The sequence below is a fragment of the Microcaecilia unicolor genome, chromosome 11 (genome assembly GCF_901765095.1).
Source record: "Microcaecilia unicolor chromosome 11, aMicUni1.1, whole genome shotgun sequence".
In the NCBI taxonomy this organism is placed as follows: domain Eukaryota; kingdom Metazoa; phylum Chordata; class Amphibia; order Gymnophiona; family Siphonopidae; genus Microcaecilia; species Microcaecilia unicolor.
Window position 1 is genome coordinate 71268467 of NC_044041.1, and position 25150 is coordinate 71293616.

The 25150-nt window shown below is 45.5% G+C and overlaps 1 protein-coding gene across 1 annotated transcript in view; it reads right to left on the minus strand.

Annotated features, from left to right (window-relative positions):
• Positions 1–25150, minus strand: part of HCN2 (hyperpolarization activated cyclic nucleotide gated potassium and sodium channel 2) — a 91582-nt gene that overhangs the window by 45895 nt on the left and 20537 nt on the right. Inside the window, exons 2-3 of the mRNA XM_030218962.1 lie at positions 16592–17015; positions 2280–2441 (exon numbers count right to left, since the gene is read on the minus strand). Coding sequence (XP_030074822.1) covers positions 2280–2441; positions 16592–17015 — 586 coding nt within the window. The remainder of the gene's footprint in view (positions 1–2279; positions 2442–16591; positions 17016–25150) is intronic.

Sequence of the window (25150 nt, forward strand, 5' to 3'; positions counted from 1 at the left end):
AGCATACTATGCCATACTTTGTATTGTTCTTTGAATATTTTTTTACTGCTGTAAATGTCTATTGCTTATGTTTGACTAACTCTTGCTGTACACCACCTTGAGTGAATTCCTTCAAAAAGGTAGTAAATAAATTCCAAAAGACAGATAGATAGATAGATAGATAGATAGATAGATAGATAGATAGATAGATAGATAGATAGATAGATAGATAGATAGATAGATAGATAGATAGACAGACTAAGTTTAATTTAGTTTGTCACAATTTGTTGTTTAATTTTTGTAATTCCATCTGTGTGAGATGTTTTTCTTACTGTAATCCGCAATGAATCCACTGGAGATATGGTGGAATATAAGTTATTTATAGAACAGAATAGACAGTTTGCTATATACTTGGATAAATTTTCATGTCTTCACTCTTCACAATTTGGCTTGGCTGGCTCATAGTACTGAGTCACTGCTGCTTGTTTTAACTTCTTATGTTAAGACTTATTTGAGCCAAGGTAAGCAGTCTATTTTATTACAGTGTGATATTTCGGTGGCCTTTGATGCTGTCGAGCATAATTTGCTGTTACAGAAGCTGAATGAGATTGGTTTAACAGGTCCAGTTTTTAAATGGTTTAGTCAATTTCTAATGAATCGAAGCTATTGTGTTCGAAAGAACAATGAGGTCTCTCAATTCTGGTTTCCAGGCTGTGGTGTCCCACAGGGCTATCCATTGAGTCCACTGCTTTTCAATTTGTTTATGTCATCACTGGGCTCTATTAAATTATGTACGAATGAGCTCTTATTATCTTATGCTGATGACATTTTTATGTTGGTACTTGCTGATGGTGACTTTGCAGATACTGTCAACGGTTTGTCATCTTGCATGAACCAAATTCAACAATGGGCCATATGTAATTTGTTAAAGCTGAATACTGACAAAACTAAAATCTTGTGGTTTAGAAACCTAAATGTTCAGGTCCCCTACACTATAACATTATCTTCAAGTACATTTTTTCAGTTGAGGAAAAATCTAGGGTGCTTGGAGTTATTCTCGATTCTTCTCTAAGCCCATATATATCATTTATGGCAGAAAATCTTTTTTTAGGATGAGACAATTACGATTGGTGAGGTGCTACTTTAATAAATCTTTTGCTTTGTTAGTCCAAATTCTGATCCTTCCTCACTTGGACTATTGCAATGTCCTATATTTAGGGCTACTATCTAGGTTACTGAGGGGTCCTTTTACAAAGCTGCGGGAAAAAGGGTCCTTCACTAGCAGCAGGGGCCATTTTACCTGTGCACCAGGGCCCTTTTTCCTGCAGACAGTAAAACCCGAAAAAAAATGGCCACATGGTGAGATAACTCTCATCGCGTGGCCATGTGGCAGGGAGCCCTTACTGCCACCCACCGAGGTGGCGATAAGGGCTCCGGCGGTAACCGGGCAGCACGCAAGCCATTTCTGGGCAGTTCTTCCCCCCTCCCCCCCCTGGAAATGGCATGCACTCGGGGAAGGGCTACTGCCTGCAGCTGCGTTGGGCCAGTGATAGTCCTGGAAGAGCGAGCGGTAAACCCACATTGGGCTTACCGCCGCTCTGTAAAAGGGCCCCTAAATAAGTTACAGCATATTCAAAATACTACAGCCTGGTTGATTCATAGACTTAGGAGGTTTGACAGCATTTCTTTTGGTTTGATGGCATTGTACTGGCTCCCTATACACATGAGAGTAAAATTTAAATCAGCCTGTGTGTTATTTCAAGTGACTTATGGGTATACATCAGATATGTTGGGTAACCTGTTTTCTGATTTTTTTAATTAGTCGGTCCTCTTGAATACAGGCTTTGCTGTTGTCTGGTTTCCCTAGCTCTAGAAGGGTATATGTTTTCTGAACATTTTTAATGTCTGGTTCCCATTTGCAGTAATTTCTGCATGGAACTCTCTATCCTCTCTTGTTCGAAAACTAATTCTATGATGTTGTTTTGTATGTAATTCTAGGTGACTTGTGCGTTCACGAAATTCACTTTCTTTTGTAAACCGCAGTGAACCTGGGAAGGGATATTGTGGTATATATATAATACACTGACATTGTTAACAAAATGTTAAGTTTTATATCAAGTTGTCCCTACTGTATACCACCTTGGGTGAATCATTTCATAAAGGTGGTCAATAAATCCTAATAAATAAATAGTTAAAATTAATATCAGCTGTTCAGAGTCTAGAACTATAAAGGCTATGTCAGGCTCGTATCCTCTTCATGCCATAGTATCTTCGCCAAAACTGAAGGGTCAAGTACTTACCACCATGTTGTTGATGGAGACCCAGCAGTCACTAGGGAATTCCTGCAGCATGGGAACAAGGAACTGAAGGCAGCCATCCCAGTGACATAGCAGTAACATCATACCAATGAGATTGAAGATCCGCATCACTGCACTGGCCAGGTCATAAGTCATGTGAAATATCTTTATAGACAAAACAAGAGAGTATTAAATATACTAGTGTCTCGTGTTCATCTCTCCCTGCCTCCGAATCAGCAGGAAAAAAGTCCTTCTGCCTGGCAGTGCATGTTTAGGGTAAGAGGTCTTTATGCTTTTCTTAGAAAAGGCAGTCCATGAACTGTTGAGAGAAGAGCAAGGAGCACAGTGCTAGAGCTGGAAAATGCCATACCTTGAGGCGAAAGAGCAGGAAGGTTCTTCTCTTCCTCCCCGTCCCCCCGTCCCCCATTTCCCCTCCACTTTCCATGGAAAATGCAAAGTAACAACAGCACATGCCATCTCTGGATCACAACTAAATGGGGAGGGGGGGCAGCATTCACAATCAGATTAAAAATTCCAACTTTATTCAAATGATCTTCCAGAGGTCACCTTCTTTCCCCGTCTTTCTGCCTTGGGCCAGTCAGTTCCTGACCTGTTCCCTGCAGATGCGCTCTCCCCATCATGTGAAGTGGTGAAGGCCGACAGATCCAACAGGCTTTGGCTTACTACTGGCATTGACAAGAAACAGAAAGAGGGGAAAGATAGGTGCAGAATCATGTTGGCATTTGGGTGAGACATCTAACAACAGACAGGGTATAGATGCAATAAATGGAAAATGAAAAATAGTTAGATGCCTTGGTGCTTTTTTACATCCCTATTATATACTGGAGGCCAAGGACAAATCCCACTGTGGCTACTTGTGATCTTGGGAAAATCACGTAACCCTCTATTGCCTCAGGTACAAACTTACCCTCCTGTTGGCTGCCACGTGGCAGTGCCGACATAGCCCATTCAAAGTGAATGGGCTGTGTCGGCAATAGTGCACGGTAGCTGCTAACGCAGCTTAGTAAACAGGGGGACTAGATTGTGAGCCCTCCATTGACAGAAAATAACCACTGTACCTGAATGTAATTTGCTTTAAGTTACTGTAGAACTGAAAAGGGAGTGAGTTGAATCCAAACATTCAGCTGTGTGGTAAATGTATAATTTGAAAACATCTAACCTAGACATTTTCGCATTATACCTAGTGTATATTCAGCAGCACTATCCACTTTTACATGCACACATTTGGAATCTCCACAGACGTTTTAAAGTAATAGTTGCTACTGGTGTGGCATTACCCACTGGAACCCACATTCTGCCTCTGGAAATGCTAGTCAAGCCCCAAAACATCCTCTGTCACTGCAGCTTATAATTATGGTGAAAGCAGAACATTGTTAAAGGGACAAGAAAGATGGTGTCACGAAACGCCTAGCCATCCGCCTGGGTTTACCCCATGGCCACTTAGAGGGTCTTCCCCCAGCACAGATCAGGTCCGCCTGCACCTGCTGCTTGTGCTCTCTATTAACACCCTCCTCCCACCGACTGGGTCACAACCGCCTCTTCCGCTCTCCAATTATCCCCAGTGATTTCTGGGTTACTGGAGTCACACTCCCAGTGGTCCCACAGTTCCCAGAAAGCACTCACAGACCCAACACACAAACTACCATGATTCTTTATCAGTCCAGTCAAACAAGGCGAACAAACAATTATGTTTATTCTCTTAAAAAATATTGAACAATGGAACAAAATAGTGCAAATAGCAAACAATAACAGGTAACTGAAATATGGATTGATTATAACACTAACTAAACATTTATATATTGTCTAAACAGTACATGGGAAGGTCAGGACATATAATTCACTGAGCCTCAGCAAAGAGATCTGTCTCTCTTTTCCTCCCAGGCTAAGACTGAAGCAATAGCCAGCATCTGCTGGGTAATTTCAAAGTCCAGGCCAATCAGAGCCCAGAACAGTCAAATTTCAAATAAAAACTTGTTACATCACTACAGGCACTTCCTATTATCTGTGTGCCAACTAAAAGAAAGAGAAGCCAGTCCTCTGTAACAGCTTTAAGCATAAGCATGCACCATCGGCTGGCCAAAAAGAAGAAATACACTTCAGAACATAATCAATGCAGGAAAATATCCAATACATTTTACAGGCTTAAAACACACAGTTTCTTCACAGATGGGGAGAGGGAGGGGTTCATTGCCTTACCCTCTATATATTTTATTTTTGTTGTGTTGAATCCTAACAGTGAATGAAAACATCACTCTTACAGATGCGAGTTTGGCAAATGCATGTGGCCATCTATTTTATATATTTAGCTGCTAAATATCACTGTTTAGACCAGGGGTTTACAACCCAGTCCTCAGGACACACCTAGCCAGTCATGTTTTTAGGATACCCAAAATGAATATGCATGAGATAGATTTGCATAGAATGAAGGTAGTGCATGGAAATTTATCCACGCAAATTCATTGTGGATATTCTGAAAATCTGACTGGCTAGGTGTGTCCCGAGGACTGGGCTGAGAATCCCTGCTTTCGACATATAAATTCTATGTCTAAGTGTCACTGCCATTGAAATGCCTCAAATTTCAACCAACTTTTCAAATGATATATTTGGCCATGTAGGGGGTAACTCTCTATAGATCACCTAAAGATAGGCACCGGGGTTGCTGCATGCTAGCTGCAAATTATATAATCAGCAATTATGTGCATAAAATACTAGTGTAAGTTGGCATTTACGCACCAACATTGAGGCATTCCCACTTTCACCATGGCAACGGTTGGTGTAAATGTCCACAACTAAATGTTAGAGCTATGGGCGTAGCCAGACTTCGCCAGGAGGGGGGGTCCAGAACCCAAGGTGAGGGGGCACATTTTAGCCCCCACCAGTGCCGCTGACCCCCCCACCACCAACAACTTTGCCCCCCACTGCTGATGACCCTCTCGATTCCCCCCTCCCGCAGGATGTCAGAAACAGAAGGAAGCCTTTTGCAAGAAGAAGAGGACCTCGGCTGGCGGGGGTTGGGGTCCCCCGCCAGCAAAGGTAGGCGACGGCGGGTTGGTGGTGGGAGGGGGGGTCGAGAGAGTCGGCGACAGGGGGGGGTCGGCGGTGCCCCCTCACCTCGGGCTCTGGACCTCCCTCCCGCCGAAGTCTGGCTACGCCCCTGCCCCAACCCCCCCCCCAACTCCACACCTGAAAAAGACAGGAGTAATGCACACTCGCTCCTGCCTCTTGGAACTGTCATCTTTAAAATGGCAGCACTCTGCCCCACGCGGTGCATGCTGGGGCACTGGAGAGGGCAGGACCTATCTACCATAGACCACCCGGCAATATTTTTTATTTAACCCATTAGTGCCCAACCTTCCCATATTTGTTCCCAAATATGGGAACATTGGGCACTAATGGGTTAATATCAGGAAGGCGATGGGAGCCAGGCTGCCTTGGGCTCGGGGGAGGGGGGCAGGAAGCAATCCAGGGCAGGGTAGTTAGTTTGGAGAGACAGTAGGGGTACTGCTAGACACTCACTCCTCTCAACCAACCATTCAACATTGTCCCGGATCTGGCATAAAAGTTTCCCATGCTAAGCACGCATGATAAATTTTTTTTCTTTTTGTGCATGGCTGTAGGGTGTATAATGACCACATGTTAATGTGGTCTGTGGTAATGCTTGCAGCAGCTGCACTGACACCATTTGTGCATTCCCTGCACAATAACATGTGCGCAAACCCGGCATTATCGCATGTTAATGCCGGCAATAGTTCTGAGCATTGGCCTCCATGTCACAAGTACCTGGCAAGATCCCAAGAGTAAAACAGATTTTATGTTGCTAATCCCAGGAATAAGCAGTGGATTTTCCTAAATCCATCTTAATAATGGCTTATGGACTTTTCTTTTAGGAAGTTATTCAAACCTTTTTTAAACCCTGCTGAGCCAACTGCTTTTACCACATTCTTTGGCAACAAATTCCAGAGTTTAATCACACATTGAGTGAAGAAATATTTTCTCCAATTTGTTTTAAATTTACTACTTAGTAGCTTCATTATGTGCCCTCTAGTCCTAGTATTTTTGGAAAAAGTAAACAAGCAATTCACATCTGCCTTTTCCACTCCACTTATTATTTTATAAACCTCTATCATATCTCTCCTCAGTCATCTCTTCTTCAGGCTCAAGAGCCCTAGCCACTTTAGCCTTTCCTCATAGGGATATTTTTGTCGCCCTTCTCTGTATCTTTTCTAATTCCGTTATATATTTTTTGAGATGCAGTGACTGAAAATTAGTAACTATTAATGCCAATAATTGGTTGTTAGTGTCAATTAGCAGCTAATTTGTCAACTAAGTTACACGCATAACTGTAGGCATTCTATCACTTGTGCATGCAATTTTGCACAAAAAGGGCCAGATTCTACAAATGGTAAGTCCACACTCAGCACTATTCAATAAAGGATGCTCTGGGATGAGCGCTCCAGGATGAGCACCCTCTATTGAATGGTGTTTAGCGTCAGGGCCCCTGGGGGGGGGGGGTATGGAGGGCAAAATTCCCCGGGCCCCGCCTCCAAGGGGGGGCCCAGGCCCGGCAAGCTTCTTCCTGCCTGCTTCCGGGTCTGTCCTCTCCTACTCCTGGGTGCCGCCCAGGACCCGGATAATTGCATTAGCGCGATATCGCATTAACACAATCATCCGGGTCCCAACGCCCGGCATGGTCAGGAGCAGGAAAGGACAGATCGTGGGAGCAGGCAGGTAGGAAGAGGCTTGCCGGTGCCAGGCCCCCCTTGTAGGCAGAGACAGAAAGAAAAGGAAGGGGGCAGGCGGGAGTGGCAGTTCGAGTGGGGGGGGGGGGGGGGGGGGGGAGGTGGTGTGTGGCAGTCCGGTTCTGCCCTGGGCCCGGCTGTGGCTCTCAGTGGCCCTGCTTAGCATGGATTTCTGTGCCCAAAGTACGCCTGCTGAAACCTGGTATAAATCCTAGTGAGCAAGTTGGACTCGGATCTCTGTTATTCTATAACACTGTGCCTAAATCTTGCGAATGCCCCTGATCCGCCCATGCCCCTCCCATGGCTACGCCCCCTTGTGAGTTGCATATGATCCAATTTAGGAAAGCATGTTCTAGGATAGTGCACATCCAGATCCACACGCAAATCATAATTAGTGCCAATTACATAGTAAATGACGGCAGATAAAGACCTGTACAGTCCATCCAGTCTGCCCAACAAGATAAACTCATTTTACATGGTATGTGATACTTTATATGTATACCCAAGTTTGATTTGTCCTTGCCTTTCTCAGGGCACAGACCGTAGAAGTCTGCCCAGTACTGTTCTTGTACTAAGTTCTGAAGCTAATGTCGAAGCACCTTAAAATTTACACTCCAGCCCATCCATATCTATTCAGTCACGATCAGGGCATAGACCGTAGAAGTCTGCCCAGCTTCCATTTTGTTTCCCAATTACCGGCGTCGCCACCCAATCTCTGCTAAGATTCCACGGAACCATTCCTTCTAAACAGGATTCCTTTGTGTTTATCCCACGCACGCTTGAATTCCATTACCGTTTTCCTCTCCACCAACTCCCGTGGAAGGGCATTCCACATATCCACCACCCTCTCCGTGAAAAAATACTTCCTGAGTCTGTCCCCCTTCAACCTCAATTCATGTCCTCTAGTTCTACCGCCTTCCCGTCTCCGAAAAAGGTTTGTTTGCAGATTAACACCTTTCAAATATTTGAACGTCTCTATCATGTCACCCGTTTCTCCTTTCCTCCAAGGTATTCATGTTCAGGTCAGCAAGTCTCTCCTCGTACGGTTTACAACACAATTCCCTCACCGTTTTCGTAGCTTTTCTTTGCACCGCTTCCAGTCTTTTTACATCTTTAGCAAGATATGGCCTCCAAAACACAATACTCCAAGTAGGGCCTCACCAATGAATTGTAGAGGGGCATCAACACCTCCTTTCTTCTGCTGGTTATGCCCCTCTCTATGCAGCCTAACATCCTTCTGGCCAAGGCTGTCGCCTTGTCGTATTGCTTCTTCACCTTTAGATCCTCAGACACCAACACCCCAAGGTCTCTCTCCTGAGTTGAGCTTACTAATCTCTCCCCTCCTATTAAGTGCTTGTTAACTCCAATAATTAAATTATTTATATATATATATATATATGGATGACACTGGGGTTGGAATGTTTTCTAGAAGTTACTACAACATTCTTACTTGCTCTGTTAAACATATGCATCAGTGTTGTATAAGGTCCACATCAGTTCTATTTTTTCTCCCAAGAACACCAGATTGCAGTCCTCACTAGTAGATGATGTCATCTGATTGAGCCCAAGGTTGAAGCATGTACAAAAATAACTACCTATATATAATATGTAAACCGCTTTGATTGTAACCACAGAAAGGCGATATATCAAATCCCATCTCCTTTCCCTTTGTTGGAGCTAATTAGTTTGCCTAAGGATCTCAGATCTGTGCCCAATTGTGGATGCCCAAATTTGGGTGGCCTTTATAGAATCTGAGGGTAAACGTAGAATTGTGCACGAAAGATTACAGAGGATTTAGTTTTTATTTTATTTATTTTCAGCACTTGATATACTGCAAATGATCCCTTAGGCAACTACGTGGTTTACAATTTCTTGCCTACTGGACTTACAATCTAAGTTATGTATTGTATCTGGGGCAATGGAGGGCTAAGTGACTTGGCCCAGGGTCACATGGAACTGCAGAGGGAATTGAACCCAGTTCCCCAGGATCTCAACCCACTGCTGATCGTCAGGCAGCAGTGGGAATCAAACCCGTTTCCCCAGGTCCGCAACCTGCTGCACTAACTGTTAGGCCATTCCACAATGATTTATTTAGCTTTTTTTTTCTTTTTTCTAGAAACAGAGAAAAATGTAGGCAGATAAAGATCATATGGCCTATCCAGTCTGCCTATCCATGCTATCTACTCTACCCTTAGACATCCTATGAGGATCTCTAACTAGAAAATGAATGGCAGTGGCGTACCAAGGGGGGCGGTGGGGACGGTCTGCCCCGGGTGCACACCGCTGGGGGGGGTGCCGCGCGTCTGTCGGCAACGCTCGTTCCCTGCTCCCTCTGCCTCGGAACGGGTTACTTCCTGTTCCGGGGCAGACGGAGCAGGGAACGAGCGAAGCCGACAGGCACGCGGCACTCCCCCCAGCAGGTAAAGATGCACCCGGAGGGTGTCGTTTCGCCGGGGGGAGGTGTCCGTCGTTTCACCGCTGGGGGGTGCCGTGCGTCTGTCGGCAACTTTCATTCCCTGCTCCCTCTGCCCCGGAACAGGAAGTAACCAGTTCCGGGGCAGAGGGAGCAGGGAACGAGCATTGCTGACAGATGCGCGGCACCCCCCCAGCAGGTAAAGATGCACCCGGGGGGGGGGTGTCCGTTGTTTTGCCGGGGGGGGGGGGGGTTTGCGCTGCACCTGGGGGGGGGCGCATCGGCGATCCGCCCCGGGTGTCAGCCACCCTAGGAACGCCACTGATGAATGGTATAAAAAACAAAACTTAAAGGGTTGCATATGTGTTTGCATGTCAAGTGGTGCTTAGATGGCAACTCAGGCTGTATCAACTAAGGTCGATGCTGGGCTGGCTTGTACAGTCTGAGTCTTGCATATAGCAATCCGGTTTAGGATAAGCTGAAGAGAGCTTTGATGGAAACTCCAGTAATTTGGAACACGAGGACAGTGCTGGACAGACTTACAGTCTGTGGCCCACAAAAGAAAAGACGGATTTAGATAGGCTGGAGTGGGTTTTGACGACAACTTCAGTAGTTGGAACATAAGGATAGGGCAGACTTCTACGGTCTATGTCCCAGAAACACCAAAGAAAGACCATGATCAAGTAAATACAATGATCAAATATACAATATCATGTTCATTGTTGATTTAATCTTGAATTGAGAATGAATATGACTGTTGGGCAGACAGGATGGACCATTCAGGTCTTTATTTGCTGTCACTTACTGTGTTACTATGTACTTGTCCCAAGCTCTCTTGAATTTATACCGTTTTAATCTCCACCACTTCCACCAGTGGCAGTTGGTCCCATCACTGACCAGATAACTGCTTTCGAATATCCACTCAATCATCTCTGACAGCTCAGTCTATGCTCTCCTCAAAGATAAACCCTGGGCTGTCACACCATCAGCACCCCTTAACCATGGCCCCACAAGAATAATAAACAATGTGGGTTTAACAGAGAATCATGGAATGAGACACAAAACAGAACTCATTCAAAAGCAGAGAATTTCTATCAACTATGATAGACAAATACACCTACCTGATGGAAAGAACATTCAAAACAGTTTAGAAAATCAATGTTATCTGCTTAAAGGTCTGGTGAATCCTAGAGAAGGTTAAATCTGACAATGCTTCATTTGAGCATATTTGGGAATCGTTTCTGCACTTTTGTTGAATGTTCTGGGAGCAGCTCTGGAAAATGTTAAACCTCTACTTTTTTTTTCTATGAAGACTGTGGATATCAGATACATTTAGAAACATAGAAATGTGATGGCAGATAAGGGCCAAATGGCCCATCAAGTCTGCCCATCCTCTGCAACCACTAACTCCTCCTTTCCCTAAGAGATCACAAGTACCTGTCCTACACTTTCGTAAATTCAGACAGTCCTGGTCTCCACCACCTCCACTGAGAGGCTACTCCACATGTCCCATCACCCTTTCCATGAAAAAGTATTTCCTTAGATTACTTCTGAGCCTATAACCTCTTAGCTTCATCCTATGCCCTCTTATTCCAGAGTTTTCCTTCATTTGTACATTAATGCCACGGAGATATTTCAACATTTCTTCGTTTTCCCTCTCTCCTGCCTTTCTTTCAGAGTCTGCATATTAAGGTCTATAAGTTTGTCCCCATACGCTTTATGAAAGGGACCACTGATCAATTCTGAACCACCCTCTGGACCAATTCCATCCTGTTTATATCCTTCCATAGATGCGATCTCCAGAAATGCACACAGTAATCTAAATGGGGCCTCACCAGAGACTTATACAAGGGAACCATCACTTCTTTTTTCCTGCTGGCCATTCCTCTCCTTATGCACCCGAGCATCCTTCTGGCTTTCACCGTCACCTTTTCTGTTTGGCCACCTTAAGATGATCAAATACAAATCACCCCCGTCTTGCTCTTCTTTCATACACGGAAGTACTGCACCCCCTATACTATACCGTTCCCTTGGATTTTTGTAACCCAAGTGAATGACCCTGCATTTTTTAGCATTAAATCTTAGTTGCCAATTACTGGACTATTCTTCAAGCTTTGCTAGAGCTCTCCTCGTGCTATCCACACCCTCCGGGATGTCTTCTCTATTACAGAGCTTGGAATCATCAGCAAAGAGACAAACCTTACCAGACAGCCCTTCCACACTATCAGTCACAAAGATGTTAAAAAGAGCCGGCCCAAGGACCAATCCCTGCAATACACCACTGATAACATCCTTTTCCTCAGAGCACACTCCATTTACTACTACCTTCTGTCTCCTTCCACTTAACCAGTTTTTAACCCAGTCAGTCACTTTAGTGCCATACCTAGGGCACTCAGTTTATTTATCAGTCCCCTGTGCAGAACCGTGACAAAGGCTTTGCTAAAATCCAAGTACACCACATCTAGCGCCTCTCCCATATCCTTTTGTTTGGTCACCCAATCAAAGACATCAATCAGATTTGTCTGACAAGAACTGCCTGAAGTGAAACCATGCTGCCTTAGGTCCTGCAGTCCATTCGATTTGAGAAACCTCACAGTCCTCTGCTTTAGGAACGTTTCCATTAGTTTACTCACCACTGAGGTCAGATTAACAGGCCTGTTAATCCTAAACTCTCCTCTTACTTCCGCTCTTGTGCGGAGGGACCACATCCACCCTTCTCTGGTCCTCCAGGACCACTCCAGACTATAAAGAAGCACTGAAAAGGTCAGACAACGGAGCCGCAAGAACTTCTCCTAGTTCCTTGAGTACCCTTGGATGTATCCGATCACGTCCCATTGCTTTGTCTATTTTTATTTTAGCAAGCTTCTCACGAACAGTCTTCTGAGAATCGTTCCTGGTCCATTTGTCATACATATGCCCACATATTGATTTGTGGTATTACAATTATAAGATGCAATAAAGACCAAGTTTGAAAGAAATAATTCCCTTCCCCTCCCCAAGCACAGGAGCACATAGTGCTGTGGTTAGGAAGGAGGGGTGGCCTAATACAGTGCTTCTTAATCATCTCTTGGAGGCACAGCTAACCAGTTGGGTAATCAGGATTACTGCATTGAATGTGCTTGAGATAGATTTGCATACAATGGGTCTCCAATGTATGCAAATTTATCTCATGCATTTTTTTTGTGGTAACCATGAAAACCCGACTGGCTAGGTGTGCCTCCAAGAGATGGTTGAGTATCACTGGTCTAGTGGTTGAGAAACAAGGGATTTGAATTCAGGAGAAGTCCTGGGATATGAGTTTAAGATTCTGCTCTGCCACTGTGTGCAAGCTTGGGCAAGTCACAGACTTTATTTATTTATTTATTGCATTTGAATCCCACATTTTCCCACCTCTTTGCAGGCTCAATGTGGCTTACAATACATCATGAATGGTGGAAATATATTAGAAAATAGACATTTAGTGTTACAGAAAGATCTTGGGTAACATGATAGTGATAAGACATGATAGTGGCTTTCCTTGTCAATAATTCAGGTGGATTAGAATGGCAATCTGGTCAATAGTTGTAACTAACATCTTAATCTTTCCAGCTTTCTGAGTATGAGGCTGGGGTGCCCCCTATCTGCATATAAATATTTGATTTTGGTCACTACAGGCAGCATGGAAATTCCTATTCATCTTCCTGATTTTGGCATTTTCTACTCTTGTTAAAGATTTGGAAAATACTATCACACAGAACAGGACTGAAATCCAATCTTATCACATACAATGTGTGTATAGGTTATTAAAACTTGCTATACCACCTGGGCTAACTAGCAGATCTAGGCAGTGTATAGACTGCTACATAAATTCCAAAGTTAGAAAGGAACTACAAAATTGACAGGAAAATCTAGTGCACACATGCCAGAAACATTCATACTTAGAAAGTATTGTAACTAGATTGGGGGGGGGGGGGGAGGGGGGGAAGAAGGGGGAAAGAGAGAAGGGAGACAGACAAGGAGAGAGGATGAGAAATTAAACTCTGGAATTCGTTGCCAGAGGATGTGGTAAAGGCGGTTAGTTTAGCGGAGTTTAAAAAAGATTTGGATGGCTTCCTAAAGGAGGTCCATAGACCATTATTGAATGGACTTGGGGAAAATCCACTTTTTCTGGGATAAGTAGTATGGAATGTTTTGTACTTTTTTGGGATCTTGCCAGGTATTTGTGACCTGGATTGGCCACTGTTGGAAACAGGATGCTGAGCTTGATGGATCTTTGGTCTTTCCCAGTATGGCAATACTTATGTATATGTACTTATGGAAGGCAAATAGGGAGGGTAGGAGTAAGAAAAATTGGAAGGTGGTGATAAACAACCGAGGCGAATATGTATAAAATTTTAGGTAGGGTTAAATGCTCAGTGGAAAAGCCAAGTTTTTATAGCTACTTTGAGTAAAGTGGCGCGGTAGCCATGTTAGTCCACTTTTAAAAGGTAATAAATAGAAATAAAACAAAACATAGAAAAGAAAATAAGATGATACCTTTTTTATTGGTCTAACTTAGTACTTTTTTTGATTAGCTTTCAAAGGTAACCCTTCTTCTTTCTGATCTGAAGGTTTACCTTCGAAAGCTGATCAATAATGTATTAAGTTAGTCCAATAAAAAAGTATCACATTTTCTTTTCTCTGTTTTGGTTTATTTTTATTTATTACCTATAGCTAGTTTAAAACTTTTAAAAGAAAGGTTGGCACGCATATGCAGAAGGAGTGAGTCACAGATAAACGAGACCATAAAGCAGAAAGCATGATGTCTGGTGAATTCCAATTGTGCAGATTTAGGACTGGGAAGAATCAGACCATGATCATTTAGGGACCAAAGATGACGAGTGGGTGCATATATGGAAAAGAGAAAAGTGCAAGTCCACTCTGTTAGTCTGGAGCTTTGTGATGTCATCAAGCATTGTCCATGCCACCTTCCGATTGGTTGCTGCTAAAAATGGGTATTATGTGTTCTGAATGGCCTGCGGAAACATGCTGTTATATTCAGCCAGTCAGATGACAGAGCGTCCTCCTCTTACACTGCAGTTTTGTGCTTTATATATGACTACAGGCCTGCTGCTGAGCCTGCTGGACAGATGGATAGATAGATAGATGCAGCTGAAACTGAATACTGGACAGAACTAGAGAGAGGCAGAAAACAAACAGAGATACAGGAAATAGGAACTTCAGCCTATGCCCAAGGACAGCTCCTAATGGCAAATTCCATCCTTTTATCTGCTCACTAGGAACAAAGCCAGAACCTCAGTCTCTGTGTCCTGTCTCCTCTGTCTGATGGGGGTAGCAACAGATACCCCAGGGTTATTGTCTTAGATTCTCCCCATCTATAACACAGTATACCTCTTCTCTTACAAGCACCCTTCCCCCACTCCAGTTACATCGCCACTCTCATACCCTGCAGCCAGACACCAGAAAGTCTTCTCAGCCTGATTCTCTTTCTATTCTACCAAGCCAGCAGAAGCCTCAGGGTGACATTCACAAAATAGGCAAAGGACACAGTGGAGAATGGGGAAGGGGACAGGAGGAAGGATGCTATTTTGGAGAGGGAAGAATCAGAAATAGAAGGCTACAGGTGCTCTCATAGCTACTAAGCTAATTTAGATGGGTGAAGAATGATAGGACTTGTTAAAATCCCAAAGGTAATTTGGCTCAACCTCTACTGTTAGCAGCAGTGTCATTAGAAGTTCTGAGTACAGCTGGAAAGTTTTAGATAACTGCCAAGATAAGAGTATTCCCCTAGGGCGAGCAGTATATGTAGTCCTTTTGACTCTAAAGCTTCCAGAGCTTTTTAACCTGCTGTACTGAACATGTGTTAACACCCTACATCACAAAGATCATGTGAGCCCCCAGGGGCCAAAGGTGTTGTGAACAATATTTCATTATGGTGATCAGCATCTGACTCAGAGTTGAATAACATTCTAAAACGACTGGAAATATGAGGTGACGGTTCTTCACTTTGGACAAAAAAAATGGCTTAAAGGGGGATATGATGGAGGTCTACAGAATCCTGAGTGGAGTAGAATAGGAAAACATAAATTATTTTTTTTCTCTTTAGTACAAAGAATAGAGGACAACATGCCTTGCAGTTACTAAGTAGTACATTTAAAACAAATTAGAGAAAACACTTTCACTCAATGCATAGTTAAGCTTTGAAATTTGTTGCTCAAGAATGTGATAGAAGCAGATAACATAGCTCTGTTTAAAAAAGGTTTGGATGGGTCAATAGACTTAGCAAGGTAAACCTGGGGAAAGCCGTTGCTTATCCCTGAGGGTAAGCAGCATAGAATCTAGATACCTTTAGGGATTCCGCCAGGTACTTGTGGTCTGGCTTGGCCACTGTTGGAAATGCGACACTGGGCTAGATGGACTATTGGTCTGACCCAGTAGGGCAGTTCTTATGTTCTGGTTTCCTGATATGACATCACAAAGCCCTCTAACAAATAGCTGAACATGTAGTGCTGACACACAAACATATTGTCCCACCACAGGTGCCATCACTGTGGGGACAATTCTATTAACTGGGTGCTTCCATTTAGGCACCCCGAGAGCAGGTGCTGGGAATCTATTCTACCTTGCAAAACCCAGTACTGGCACACCTAACCTTTATGCACCCACACTTATGCCAGCTGGCACAACTGTGGGCACCTACATGTGGAAATTACAGTTCTCTGCTCCATTCCCTGTGTAGGCCCCCTTGCAAATACATGTAACCTAATTTAAGCAGGTATTTGCAGAATGGTGCTTAGATGGAATGCTGGTATATACGTGTGTAACTGTGCACCTAAGAATGCATATGTGAGCAATCTAAACATTTAGCACCCAGTTTAGCACTGTCATTCGTAGGACTATAAAATGTACAAATTGCAATCTTCCTACATATTAGTACAGGAATATTGCAGCACAGAAAGCCAAATCCATAGCATTGTTATAGAAATACTGGAGTTTTCTAGGCAATAAGCAATACCTTACACCAGAGAAATTCTGCGGTTAACTAAAAAGGGACAGGGGTGGAATGTTTGGGCATGGGGAGAGAGAAAAGACCACCTCCTTTCCCTGTCCTTCTGAGTTAGGCTAGGGCACAGAGATTAGCGGAAGCTGGATGCTAGGCTTACCTCTTCCCACTGATGAATGTAGCGAATGAGTCTGGAGAGTCGGAGAAGTCGCAGGAGGCTGAGAATTTTGGTGAAGCGGACAATACGTAGGGCCCGGGCAGTTTTGTAAACCTCAGAGTCAATGCCCTTCTCCAGAATCAGGAAAATATAATCCACTGGTATGGAAGAGACAAAGTCCACCACAAACCAGGTTCTCAGGTACTTCTTCTTTATCTTCTGGGGGTCCAAAATAATATCTGTGTTATCCTCAATTACTATCCCTGTCCGGAAGTTTAACACCAGGTCCATGAGGAAGAAGGTGTCCGACACCACATTGAACACAATCCAAGGTGTGGTGGTTTCATCTTTGAAGAAGGTGATGCCCACAGGGATGATGATCAGGTTCCCGACCATGAAGAGCAGCATTGTAAAGTCCCAGTAAAACCTGATAAATGGGAGTAGAAAGAGGGAATCACAGGTAAGAAGACTGATTTGGGGGGGGGGGGGGGGGGGGGAGAAATGATGCCTCAGGCTGCAGCAGGGGACCCTGACACCACATCTTTCAGGTTTCCTCCACTGTATGACAAAAAGCCCCTCCCTGTATTTAGCCTCTCTCCAGCCTGTTTTTCAGCTGCACATCCAAACTTATAAAGACCCTGTAAACCTAGGAACACCGAACCCAGAACCTCAAAGATCTCAACACTGAGAGCTTGAGACCTTCAGGAACCTAGAAAATCAATCTGCCCCTCCTTCCCTAGAATCAAAGGGCACCAAAAACCTGAAACACAAGGAACAGGAAACACAGAATGCCCGAGCCTATTTAGAGGGCACTCATTTAGTGAGGGATGGGGCCCTCTGTACTGGTAAGTGTTGTAGGGAGGGAGGGTAAGGTAGTAGCAGGATGCAGTGGGTGGCTTCAGTCTGACTTGCCATTGGGTATCTTAAAAGTAAACCAGACTGAGGGCAGGCCCGATTAGCGAGGCAGCCAGATGGGGAGGGGAAAAGGGTGGAATATTTATGGGAACGCCTCAGAGGTGTAGGGCTTTTTCTTGCTCCTCAGAGGCGGCTTTTCACGTCGTGGAGTGGGTGTCCTAGCTGGCTTGCTGTGTTGTGAAGGATCCTGAGGCAATCGGTGAGGAAGTGGCTGGCAAGGAGGTGTCCTTATGTGTGGGGGGTCTCTTTTGATAATGGCAGCCTGGTGCAAGTACCACATCTCCCCCTCGTACAGGTTCTCTGGTGCTCCTGGCCCGAAAATCTAAAGCCAAGGCTTTATCAGCTCTTGCTGTTGAAACGGCTACTTGGGGGGGGGGGGGGAGGAACAGGAAAAGAAGGACTCGGCAGTGGGAGGAGGAAGGGTAAGAGGGGAGAAGGGCATCCTCGACTTGGCGGAGAAGGGAGCACTCAGGCGGCAATGCGTCTGGAAGAAGCAGGAGTTCAGGAGGGGCAGGCCCTCGAGGGTGGTGTGGGGTCCACAGCACGGGCGGCAGGGGCTCTATTTACTCCTTTTGGGTCATGCAGCTGGCCCCAGGCAGGAGGAAGACACTTCTGCACAGTGGCAGGGCCAGAGGATGGGAGCTGGACTGGCCTTGCCTAGTGGGTTTAGAATACCTGATGGAGGAGCAGGTATGGATTGGTAGGGAGGACTGGTTATGCCCTGGGTGTGGCCTTATGCACCTTATGGGTGTGGTTTGGGCACATTAGGGACCATGGGGCATTGCAGCAGCAGGAAATCCTGGTTGGCAGGCCCTGTGGTTGGCCCCGATCTTTGGGCCCTATGAGGCCAGGCCAAGAGGGGCTCCCTTTGCAACTGACATAGGGTTTCTGGGCAGTAATTTTCAGCAGGGTTCCGGGTTTGAGTGCACTTTACAAGGAAGTGGGGTCATTAGTGGGAGTAGGGGGCACCCTCGGTCAGGCAATGGGGTGGGGTTTTATCCTGGCGGGTGGGATTCTGCCAGTCCTGTTTTGTCTCCACAGGACCTTAGAGTGGTGGATGAGAGTGAGGATGATCGAGCGTTGTCTCCAGACATGACTCCAGTGACTTTGGCGGTTCCAGACAGGCCAGAGGCAGCCAGTGCCAGTGGCTTTATTTCATGAAGTGGCCAGGAGCTGTCTACTGCACCTGCTTTGCAAGGACCCCAATGAGTATCAGATGAGGGCTCTGCACCCGCACCTAGAGCATTGGAGACGGATACTGGACCATCTGGACTTGGTAAAAGGCCTGCTAAGGCCAGTTCTTCATGGAACGGGAGCAGGGATAGGAAGAAGAGGAGAAGGAAGAGCGGCAGGACTCAACTTCCAGTTCCTCTTCTTCTTTCAATATTATACCCAGTTCTACTAACACACCACAGGGGGCAACTGGGGGCTAAGTCAAGGACAGAGGGGTATCTGCTCTGGTGGCTGTCTTAGAGCTGTGGGAGCAGTTCACTCTGGACTTGAGGAAAAGAATTAGAAAGCGGCATTGCATAGATATCTTTCAACTCAGGGAACGAAGGGGTAAGAAGAGAGCTAAGAGGAGGGTTAGAAAGAAGGCGGCGGGAGATAAGGTTAAAAAAGTCTTTCACAATGTTATTTACTGGGTGAGAGCATTTTTCCAGATGGTGAGTGTTTGGGGAAGTAATGATCCCTCACAGTATGGTCTCTTGTTGGCATATAGAGATTCAGTTTTGAACGCTTACCAGCATTTCGGTGGTTGGACACAGCTCCACTATGATGGAAGCATTCTGAGACAAAATGGAGGAGAATATCCATATGAGCTGGGGGATTAACCTTTAGCTCATTTATGGCACCCGAACCTGGTGGTGGTAGTGCAGTAAACGCTGGTAAGCAGACAGTTGCTGTTCCGGGAACTTGTGGCCCTTTCAAGCCAGTGGGCAAGGAGCAGGAGCCAGAGAAAATGGCCCCATCGCGGATTGTTGCTGGCATTTTAACAAATTAGTCTGCCCATTCCCAGACTGTAAATTTAAATTTGTGTGTGCCCAGTGTGGGCAGGGACATTCCGCCTCAAACTGCACCAAGAAAAGTGCTGGGGGTCAACCCCTGGCCTCTAAGTGAAGTCATGTTTAGTAGAGCACTGACTCCTGTGCGACTGGAGGCCCCTGGTTGCTGCTGTATGGGATCAGGTTTTGCAGAGGGTTTTTAGCTGCCTTTTCGGGGTGAGTTGGCAAATAGAGTAGTTCTTAATTCAACATCTTCTGTTCATCTGAGGGAGGTTGTGTTGCACAAGTTGAATGAAGAATTTAATCTGATAGAATTGCGGGCCCTTTCAGGGAACAGCCATTTCCGGTGATGCAGTTTTCGCCTCTGGCATTTTTTCCCAAAAAGGACCTGGGGAAGTTCAGGCTAATCCACAACCTCTCTTACCCTCCTGGTTCCTCAGTGAATGGTGGGATTCCTCCTGAAGTGTGTACTAAGCAGTACATGTCTTTGGACGAGGCCTTGCAGCTGGTACGGCGGGGGCCCTGTTGGCGAAAGTTGATGTGGTGTCAGCTTTCCGTCTCTTGCACTTTCACCCTGATTCTTTCCCTCTCTTCGGTTTCACTTTGGAAGGGATGTACTATTTCGACAAGTGTCTCCCATGGGCTGCGCTGTATCTTGTGCATACTTTGAGCTATTTAGTTCTTTTGTGCATTGGATGACGGCTCAGAGGATGGGGATTGAGGGGATAATACACTACCTGGGTGATTTCCTGTTCGTGAGTTCTACTGAGCGGGAGGATTGTGCCTGATGGCGGTTTTTGAGGAGATAGCAGAAATGTTTGGGATCCCATTGGCCTCGGGGAATATGTAAGGGCCAACGGAGGTGATCACATTTCTGGGCATTGAATTAGACACAGTGGTCACTAGTTTGCCAGCAGAAAAAGAATGGCAATTGAATGATCTGATCACCAACATGTTGGGCATGAGAAAACTCACCTTGTGCTTGATGGAATCATCACTTGGGGTGTCTGAATTTCACTTGCAGGGTAATTCTCATGGGGAGGGCATTGTCTTGCTCAGGTGTTAAGCAACCACATAATTTTGTGCGTTTGTCCATAGGGATTAAGGGCAACGTGGGTGTGGCTGCATTTTCTGGGTGATTTCAATGGTACACTAGCCATCCAGTCTGAAGAGGTCACTAATGGAGACCTGGAGCTGTTTTCAGATGCAGCTGGTGGCTTGGGTTTTGGTGTCTACTGTCAGGGGGTTTAGTGCACTGGCGGACTGGGTAGTGTCTGGTCTGATGAACAACATTACATTTCTGGGCTTTTCACTTGTGTGGCTTCAAAGGTTGCGAGACAAACACATTGTATTCTGGTGTGATAACCTGGGTATTGTCGAAGTCTTGAACAGACAGGCTGCTAGATGCTTGCGGGTCAATTCCCTTGTGCGTGAACTGGCGTTACGTTGTCTGAAATTTAATCTGTTTATCAGGGTGAGAAGTGCTAGGGTGGTTAGTTCCTTAAAGGATGCCTTGTCTTGTTTTCAGCTCGACAGATTTCGGATCCTGGCCCTTCATGTGGAAGTGACCAGTGCCCTGATGCCTGAAAACCTGTGGGACCTTGGTCGGATAAGGTTGGCATTCTGTTGAAGAGTTCTGTGGTGCCCGAAACATGGGTTGCTTATCTATGGTTTTAAGAAGATATCAATCGGGAAATAGGGGGGGAGGGTGAAAGGCGGGGAGAGGGGGAAGGTATTGAGGCATGGGAGAAATGGTTACCAAGTTTCTGATGTTTCTAACAGAAGGATGGACTTATAGAACATGGTTCTGGGGAATAGGTGTGGTCTGGCAAGTTTTGTTTTGGCTGTGCTGCGGACTCTGTCCAGTCAGGAGTTTCTAATAAAAGGTTCATATAACTATGGAGAAGTAATGTTAATAATAGATGATTAAGTTATAGGGATTCTACCCAGGATCCTGAAGTGGATGACTGGTCTCGGGGGGCTATCAGATACAAAGCCCCGGGAGACCACAGTGCAGTGTCACAGTTCTAATTTGGTTAGGCAAGAGAGGAGTGGAGGTTATGAGCCCAGTTCATCCTCAAGCTGAGGTTGGGCTTCAATGTGGGATTGTATAACGTTTAATTTGCTATGCTGGTAACGGTAGCAATATAATTGTGAATGTTACGAAGGACTGTCCTCAATAAAAAGGACTGCACCATAAATGGCGGGGGGGGGGGGGGGGAGTTCTAGGGTTTGGTAGGGGAGGGAGGGGGGTACTGTTCAAAAATGTGAAGATGTAACCATTATTTTATCTGCAGTTTGATGGTTCTGTCACCAAGGTTTTGTTTCTTTTCTATATTGACAGTATATTGACAGTGGTGATTGTTTACTTTGTTGCATCATCAATAAAATTGTTGAAACATAAAATGGAGGGGTGGGGAGGGAATAAAATGTAAAAAAGTTTGATGGCGGAATGTAGCAATTTGCACTAGCTGAATACTTGTGCATGTTTGAGTTTCTGTACATTTAGAATGTGAAATGTGTATCCTGTGAATGTCATCAATAAAAACGTTGAAACATAAACAAAAAAAAAGAAGATAGCGGCGTATCTGTTAGGTAAGGGACGGCGCAGGGGGGAGGGTTGATGGTCATTTGGCCAAGTACATTGCACAATGCAAGGAGCAAGGGTTTTCCAAGGGGGCTATATCCATACAGGTAGTGGGTTTTTCTTTCTTAAGGGGTTGCGGTAATCCGGCAGTTGGGTTCTTAGTGAGCCAGATGTTTTTAGGTTTGGGAGGGTTCATCCTCTGGAGTGGGACTCGCATCATCCTATTACACATGACTTTTTGCTTGCCTTGCTTCAGAAAATTGCCGGAGGTTGTGTTTTCTGCTTATTACATTTGGGCTTATATCCCGTTAACACCTTAACAGTTCTAAGCGGCTTACAAACATTTTAAGGGGGTGTGAAAGTCAGAACATTCCTCTGAGAATTACACTGGGTTACAGGCAGAAGTGTGGTTGTGGTACCTATTACCCAAATAAGAGATTTTTTTTTTTTTTTGGAGACCTGGGGTATGATTGTGAGGGGAATACGATTATAAAGCATATTTCCTAAATCAGAGAGTTTATATCTTTTTTCGAAGTATGAGGTATGATTGTGAAGGCATCTCTCTTTAAGGCATTTTTTGGTGCCTTTCAGATGGGGGAGCTGGTACCCCAGAATAGGGGATCACCAGGCTTTGAAGGGCTAAAGTTGGTGCAAGTGTCTTTCAATGAGGACTCCTTACAGGTGTTTCTGGCATGCTCCAAGATGGATCAGTTAGGGAGGGGTCAGTCTATAGTCTTGTGGAGTGTTCCCGGCTCATCCTCTTGTCTGATTTCTCTTGCATCACATTACGACAAAGTGCACCCCCTGGTGCATATAGCTGGGTTCTCCCTTACTAGATATCAGTTCTCCACAGTGTTGCAGAAGACTCTGGTGGTGGTAGGGGAGACAGGCAACAAGGTTGGAACTAATTTTCAGTATAGGGGTGGCCACTAGCGCTAAGGCCGCTGGATTGAGCAAGGAGAAAATCAAGCACATTGGCCGGTGTACTTCTGGAGCATTCCATGGTTATATTAGACCAGGGTTGGTGACGGGGTATTATCACCTTGTGGTTTTGTCGGTCCCTTAGTTTTTCCGGGTAGTGGGGTAGCAAAAAAGATGTTTACTATGGGATCTGGTGGGTGGGTGCAGCTGTTAGCGGGGGTTTGGGGCCTTCCCATTTTGGGACATTTGGGCCCGGTGGTCTCAGGCTGGAGCAAGCATTGATGATAGTTGTGAATGTTCCTTCTGCTTCCTCAAGCCTGTTGCTCATTCCCAGTTCCATGGCATGCAGTTGACTAACGGTCCCAGCCTGTGGCTGCAGCCTGGTGTCTTTTCTCTCTAGTTTCAGTGCAGCATTCGCTCCCTGTATGGATACTTGGCCATTCATTTGTGCACTGGGCTGGTCATTGTGGAGTGTACAGGCCAGGAAGACTTCACCTTGGATTGGCATCTAGAGGGGTCCGGATTTCCTGGTTGGGAGACATAGGAATGCAGTGGCGTCAGATCTTCCCCATCTTTATGGTTTGAGATCAAGGCCTCACCATCTGGATGTTCTGATCGTACACCGTAGGGGGCAATGACATGGATGACTGGTCTAACAGGCAATTGGTGGACACTATTCAGGATAATCTCTGGCTGATCCTTACCCAGTTCCCAAACATGAGGATCGTCTAGTCAGACATTGTTGCCAGGCCTCCCCATGCTGGGGTCTGCAAGAAGACTCATGAACTAAATAAGGCCAACCACCAGGTGGGGCAGGGCTGACCGCTAGAGAGGGCTATCAGCTGTTGCACTCATGGATGGATCTTAGCTGTCCGGGACTGTATAGGTGGGATAAAGTGTCTACAGGGCACCCATTAAGTGAGAAGTGAGGCTCAAGGCTAGGCAGTTAGGGAAGGAGGTAAGTTTGAGGGTGAAAGGGTAAGGTGGTAGCAGGATGCAGTGGGTGCCTTCATTCTGGCTTGCCATAGGGTATTTGAAAAATAAGGCAAACTGAGGGTAGGCCCGATTGGCGAGGCGGCCAGATGGGAAGGGAAAAAGGCTGGCATATTTATGGGAATGCCTTCAGGGTGCAGGGCTTTCCTGCCTTTTCTCCCCTTTTGTTTCCATGGTGTCCTGGCAGGGCGGAGATGGCATGGGCCCTTTGTCACAGTGGGCAGTAATCTGAGCTACAGGGTCTCAGGCTCAGAGGTCTGAGCTGGGTTATATTTAAAAGGTCAGGTGGCCCGGCTACAAATAGGCATGGAGGTCCATGCCAACACCGTTGGCCCTTGCTTGGCTGAGGCGAGCTAGGTTAATTACACAACCACTTTGCTGATGGGGTGAGCAGCTTGGGGGGGGGGGGGGTTCAAACTGCTGACTTGAACACAATTTGTGTAACTCGGAATTGTTTTGTGAGTTGCATTTAAAGTTGTTAATAAAGAAACCATGGCCTTTGATTAATCCACACAGTAGTCCTGGCTCTTTATTTGAAAGAAAAGGCGATAGGGTTTGGGTGGTGAAGTGTGGGTGGCAAGGAAAGGAGAGATCCTATCTCAGAAGTTATCAGAGGTTCCTAAAACCTGGTGGTTCTCTACAGCAAATAATATTTTGGCTTTAGGACTGACAGATGACATTCTATCCTCCTCAATCAGTGCCATTAATTTCATTTGACAGAGGAAGAAGGCACAGTAAGCATGTCAGTGGGTCATAAAATAAGTGATTTATTCAGGCACTTCAGATCTAGCCAAGATCTGTAATAAGAAAACTTTCCATGTGGAGGGGCACATAGTTGGTCACATCACGTACAACTGCAGACTGAATCTCAGCCGGAGCGGTAGGGGGCTGCTTCATTCTGGTGGAACACCTCCCCTCCCTTCTCTCCTCTGGTGACCTGCCTGCCACCCACAACAGTTACTCAAATGACCTTTTCTAGATTACCACCAAGGTTACAGCCCGTCCTAAAACTGCTTGGGGGGGGGGGGAAACAGACATCAGATTCTTCTTTGACCTCCTTCACATTCTCCCACTCCCCCTTATTTTTTAAACCAGCAACTGCATCACTTTTTACTGCAGTAAAAAAAAGGAGGAGGGGGTTAA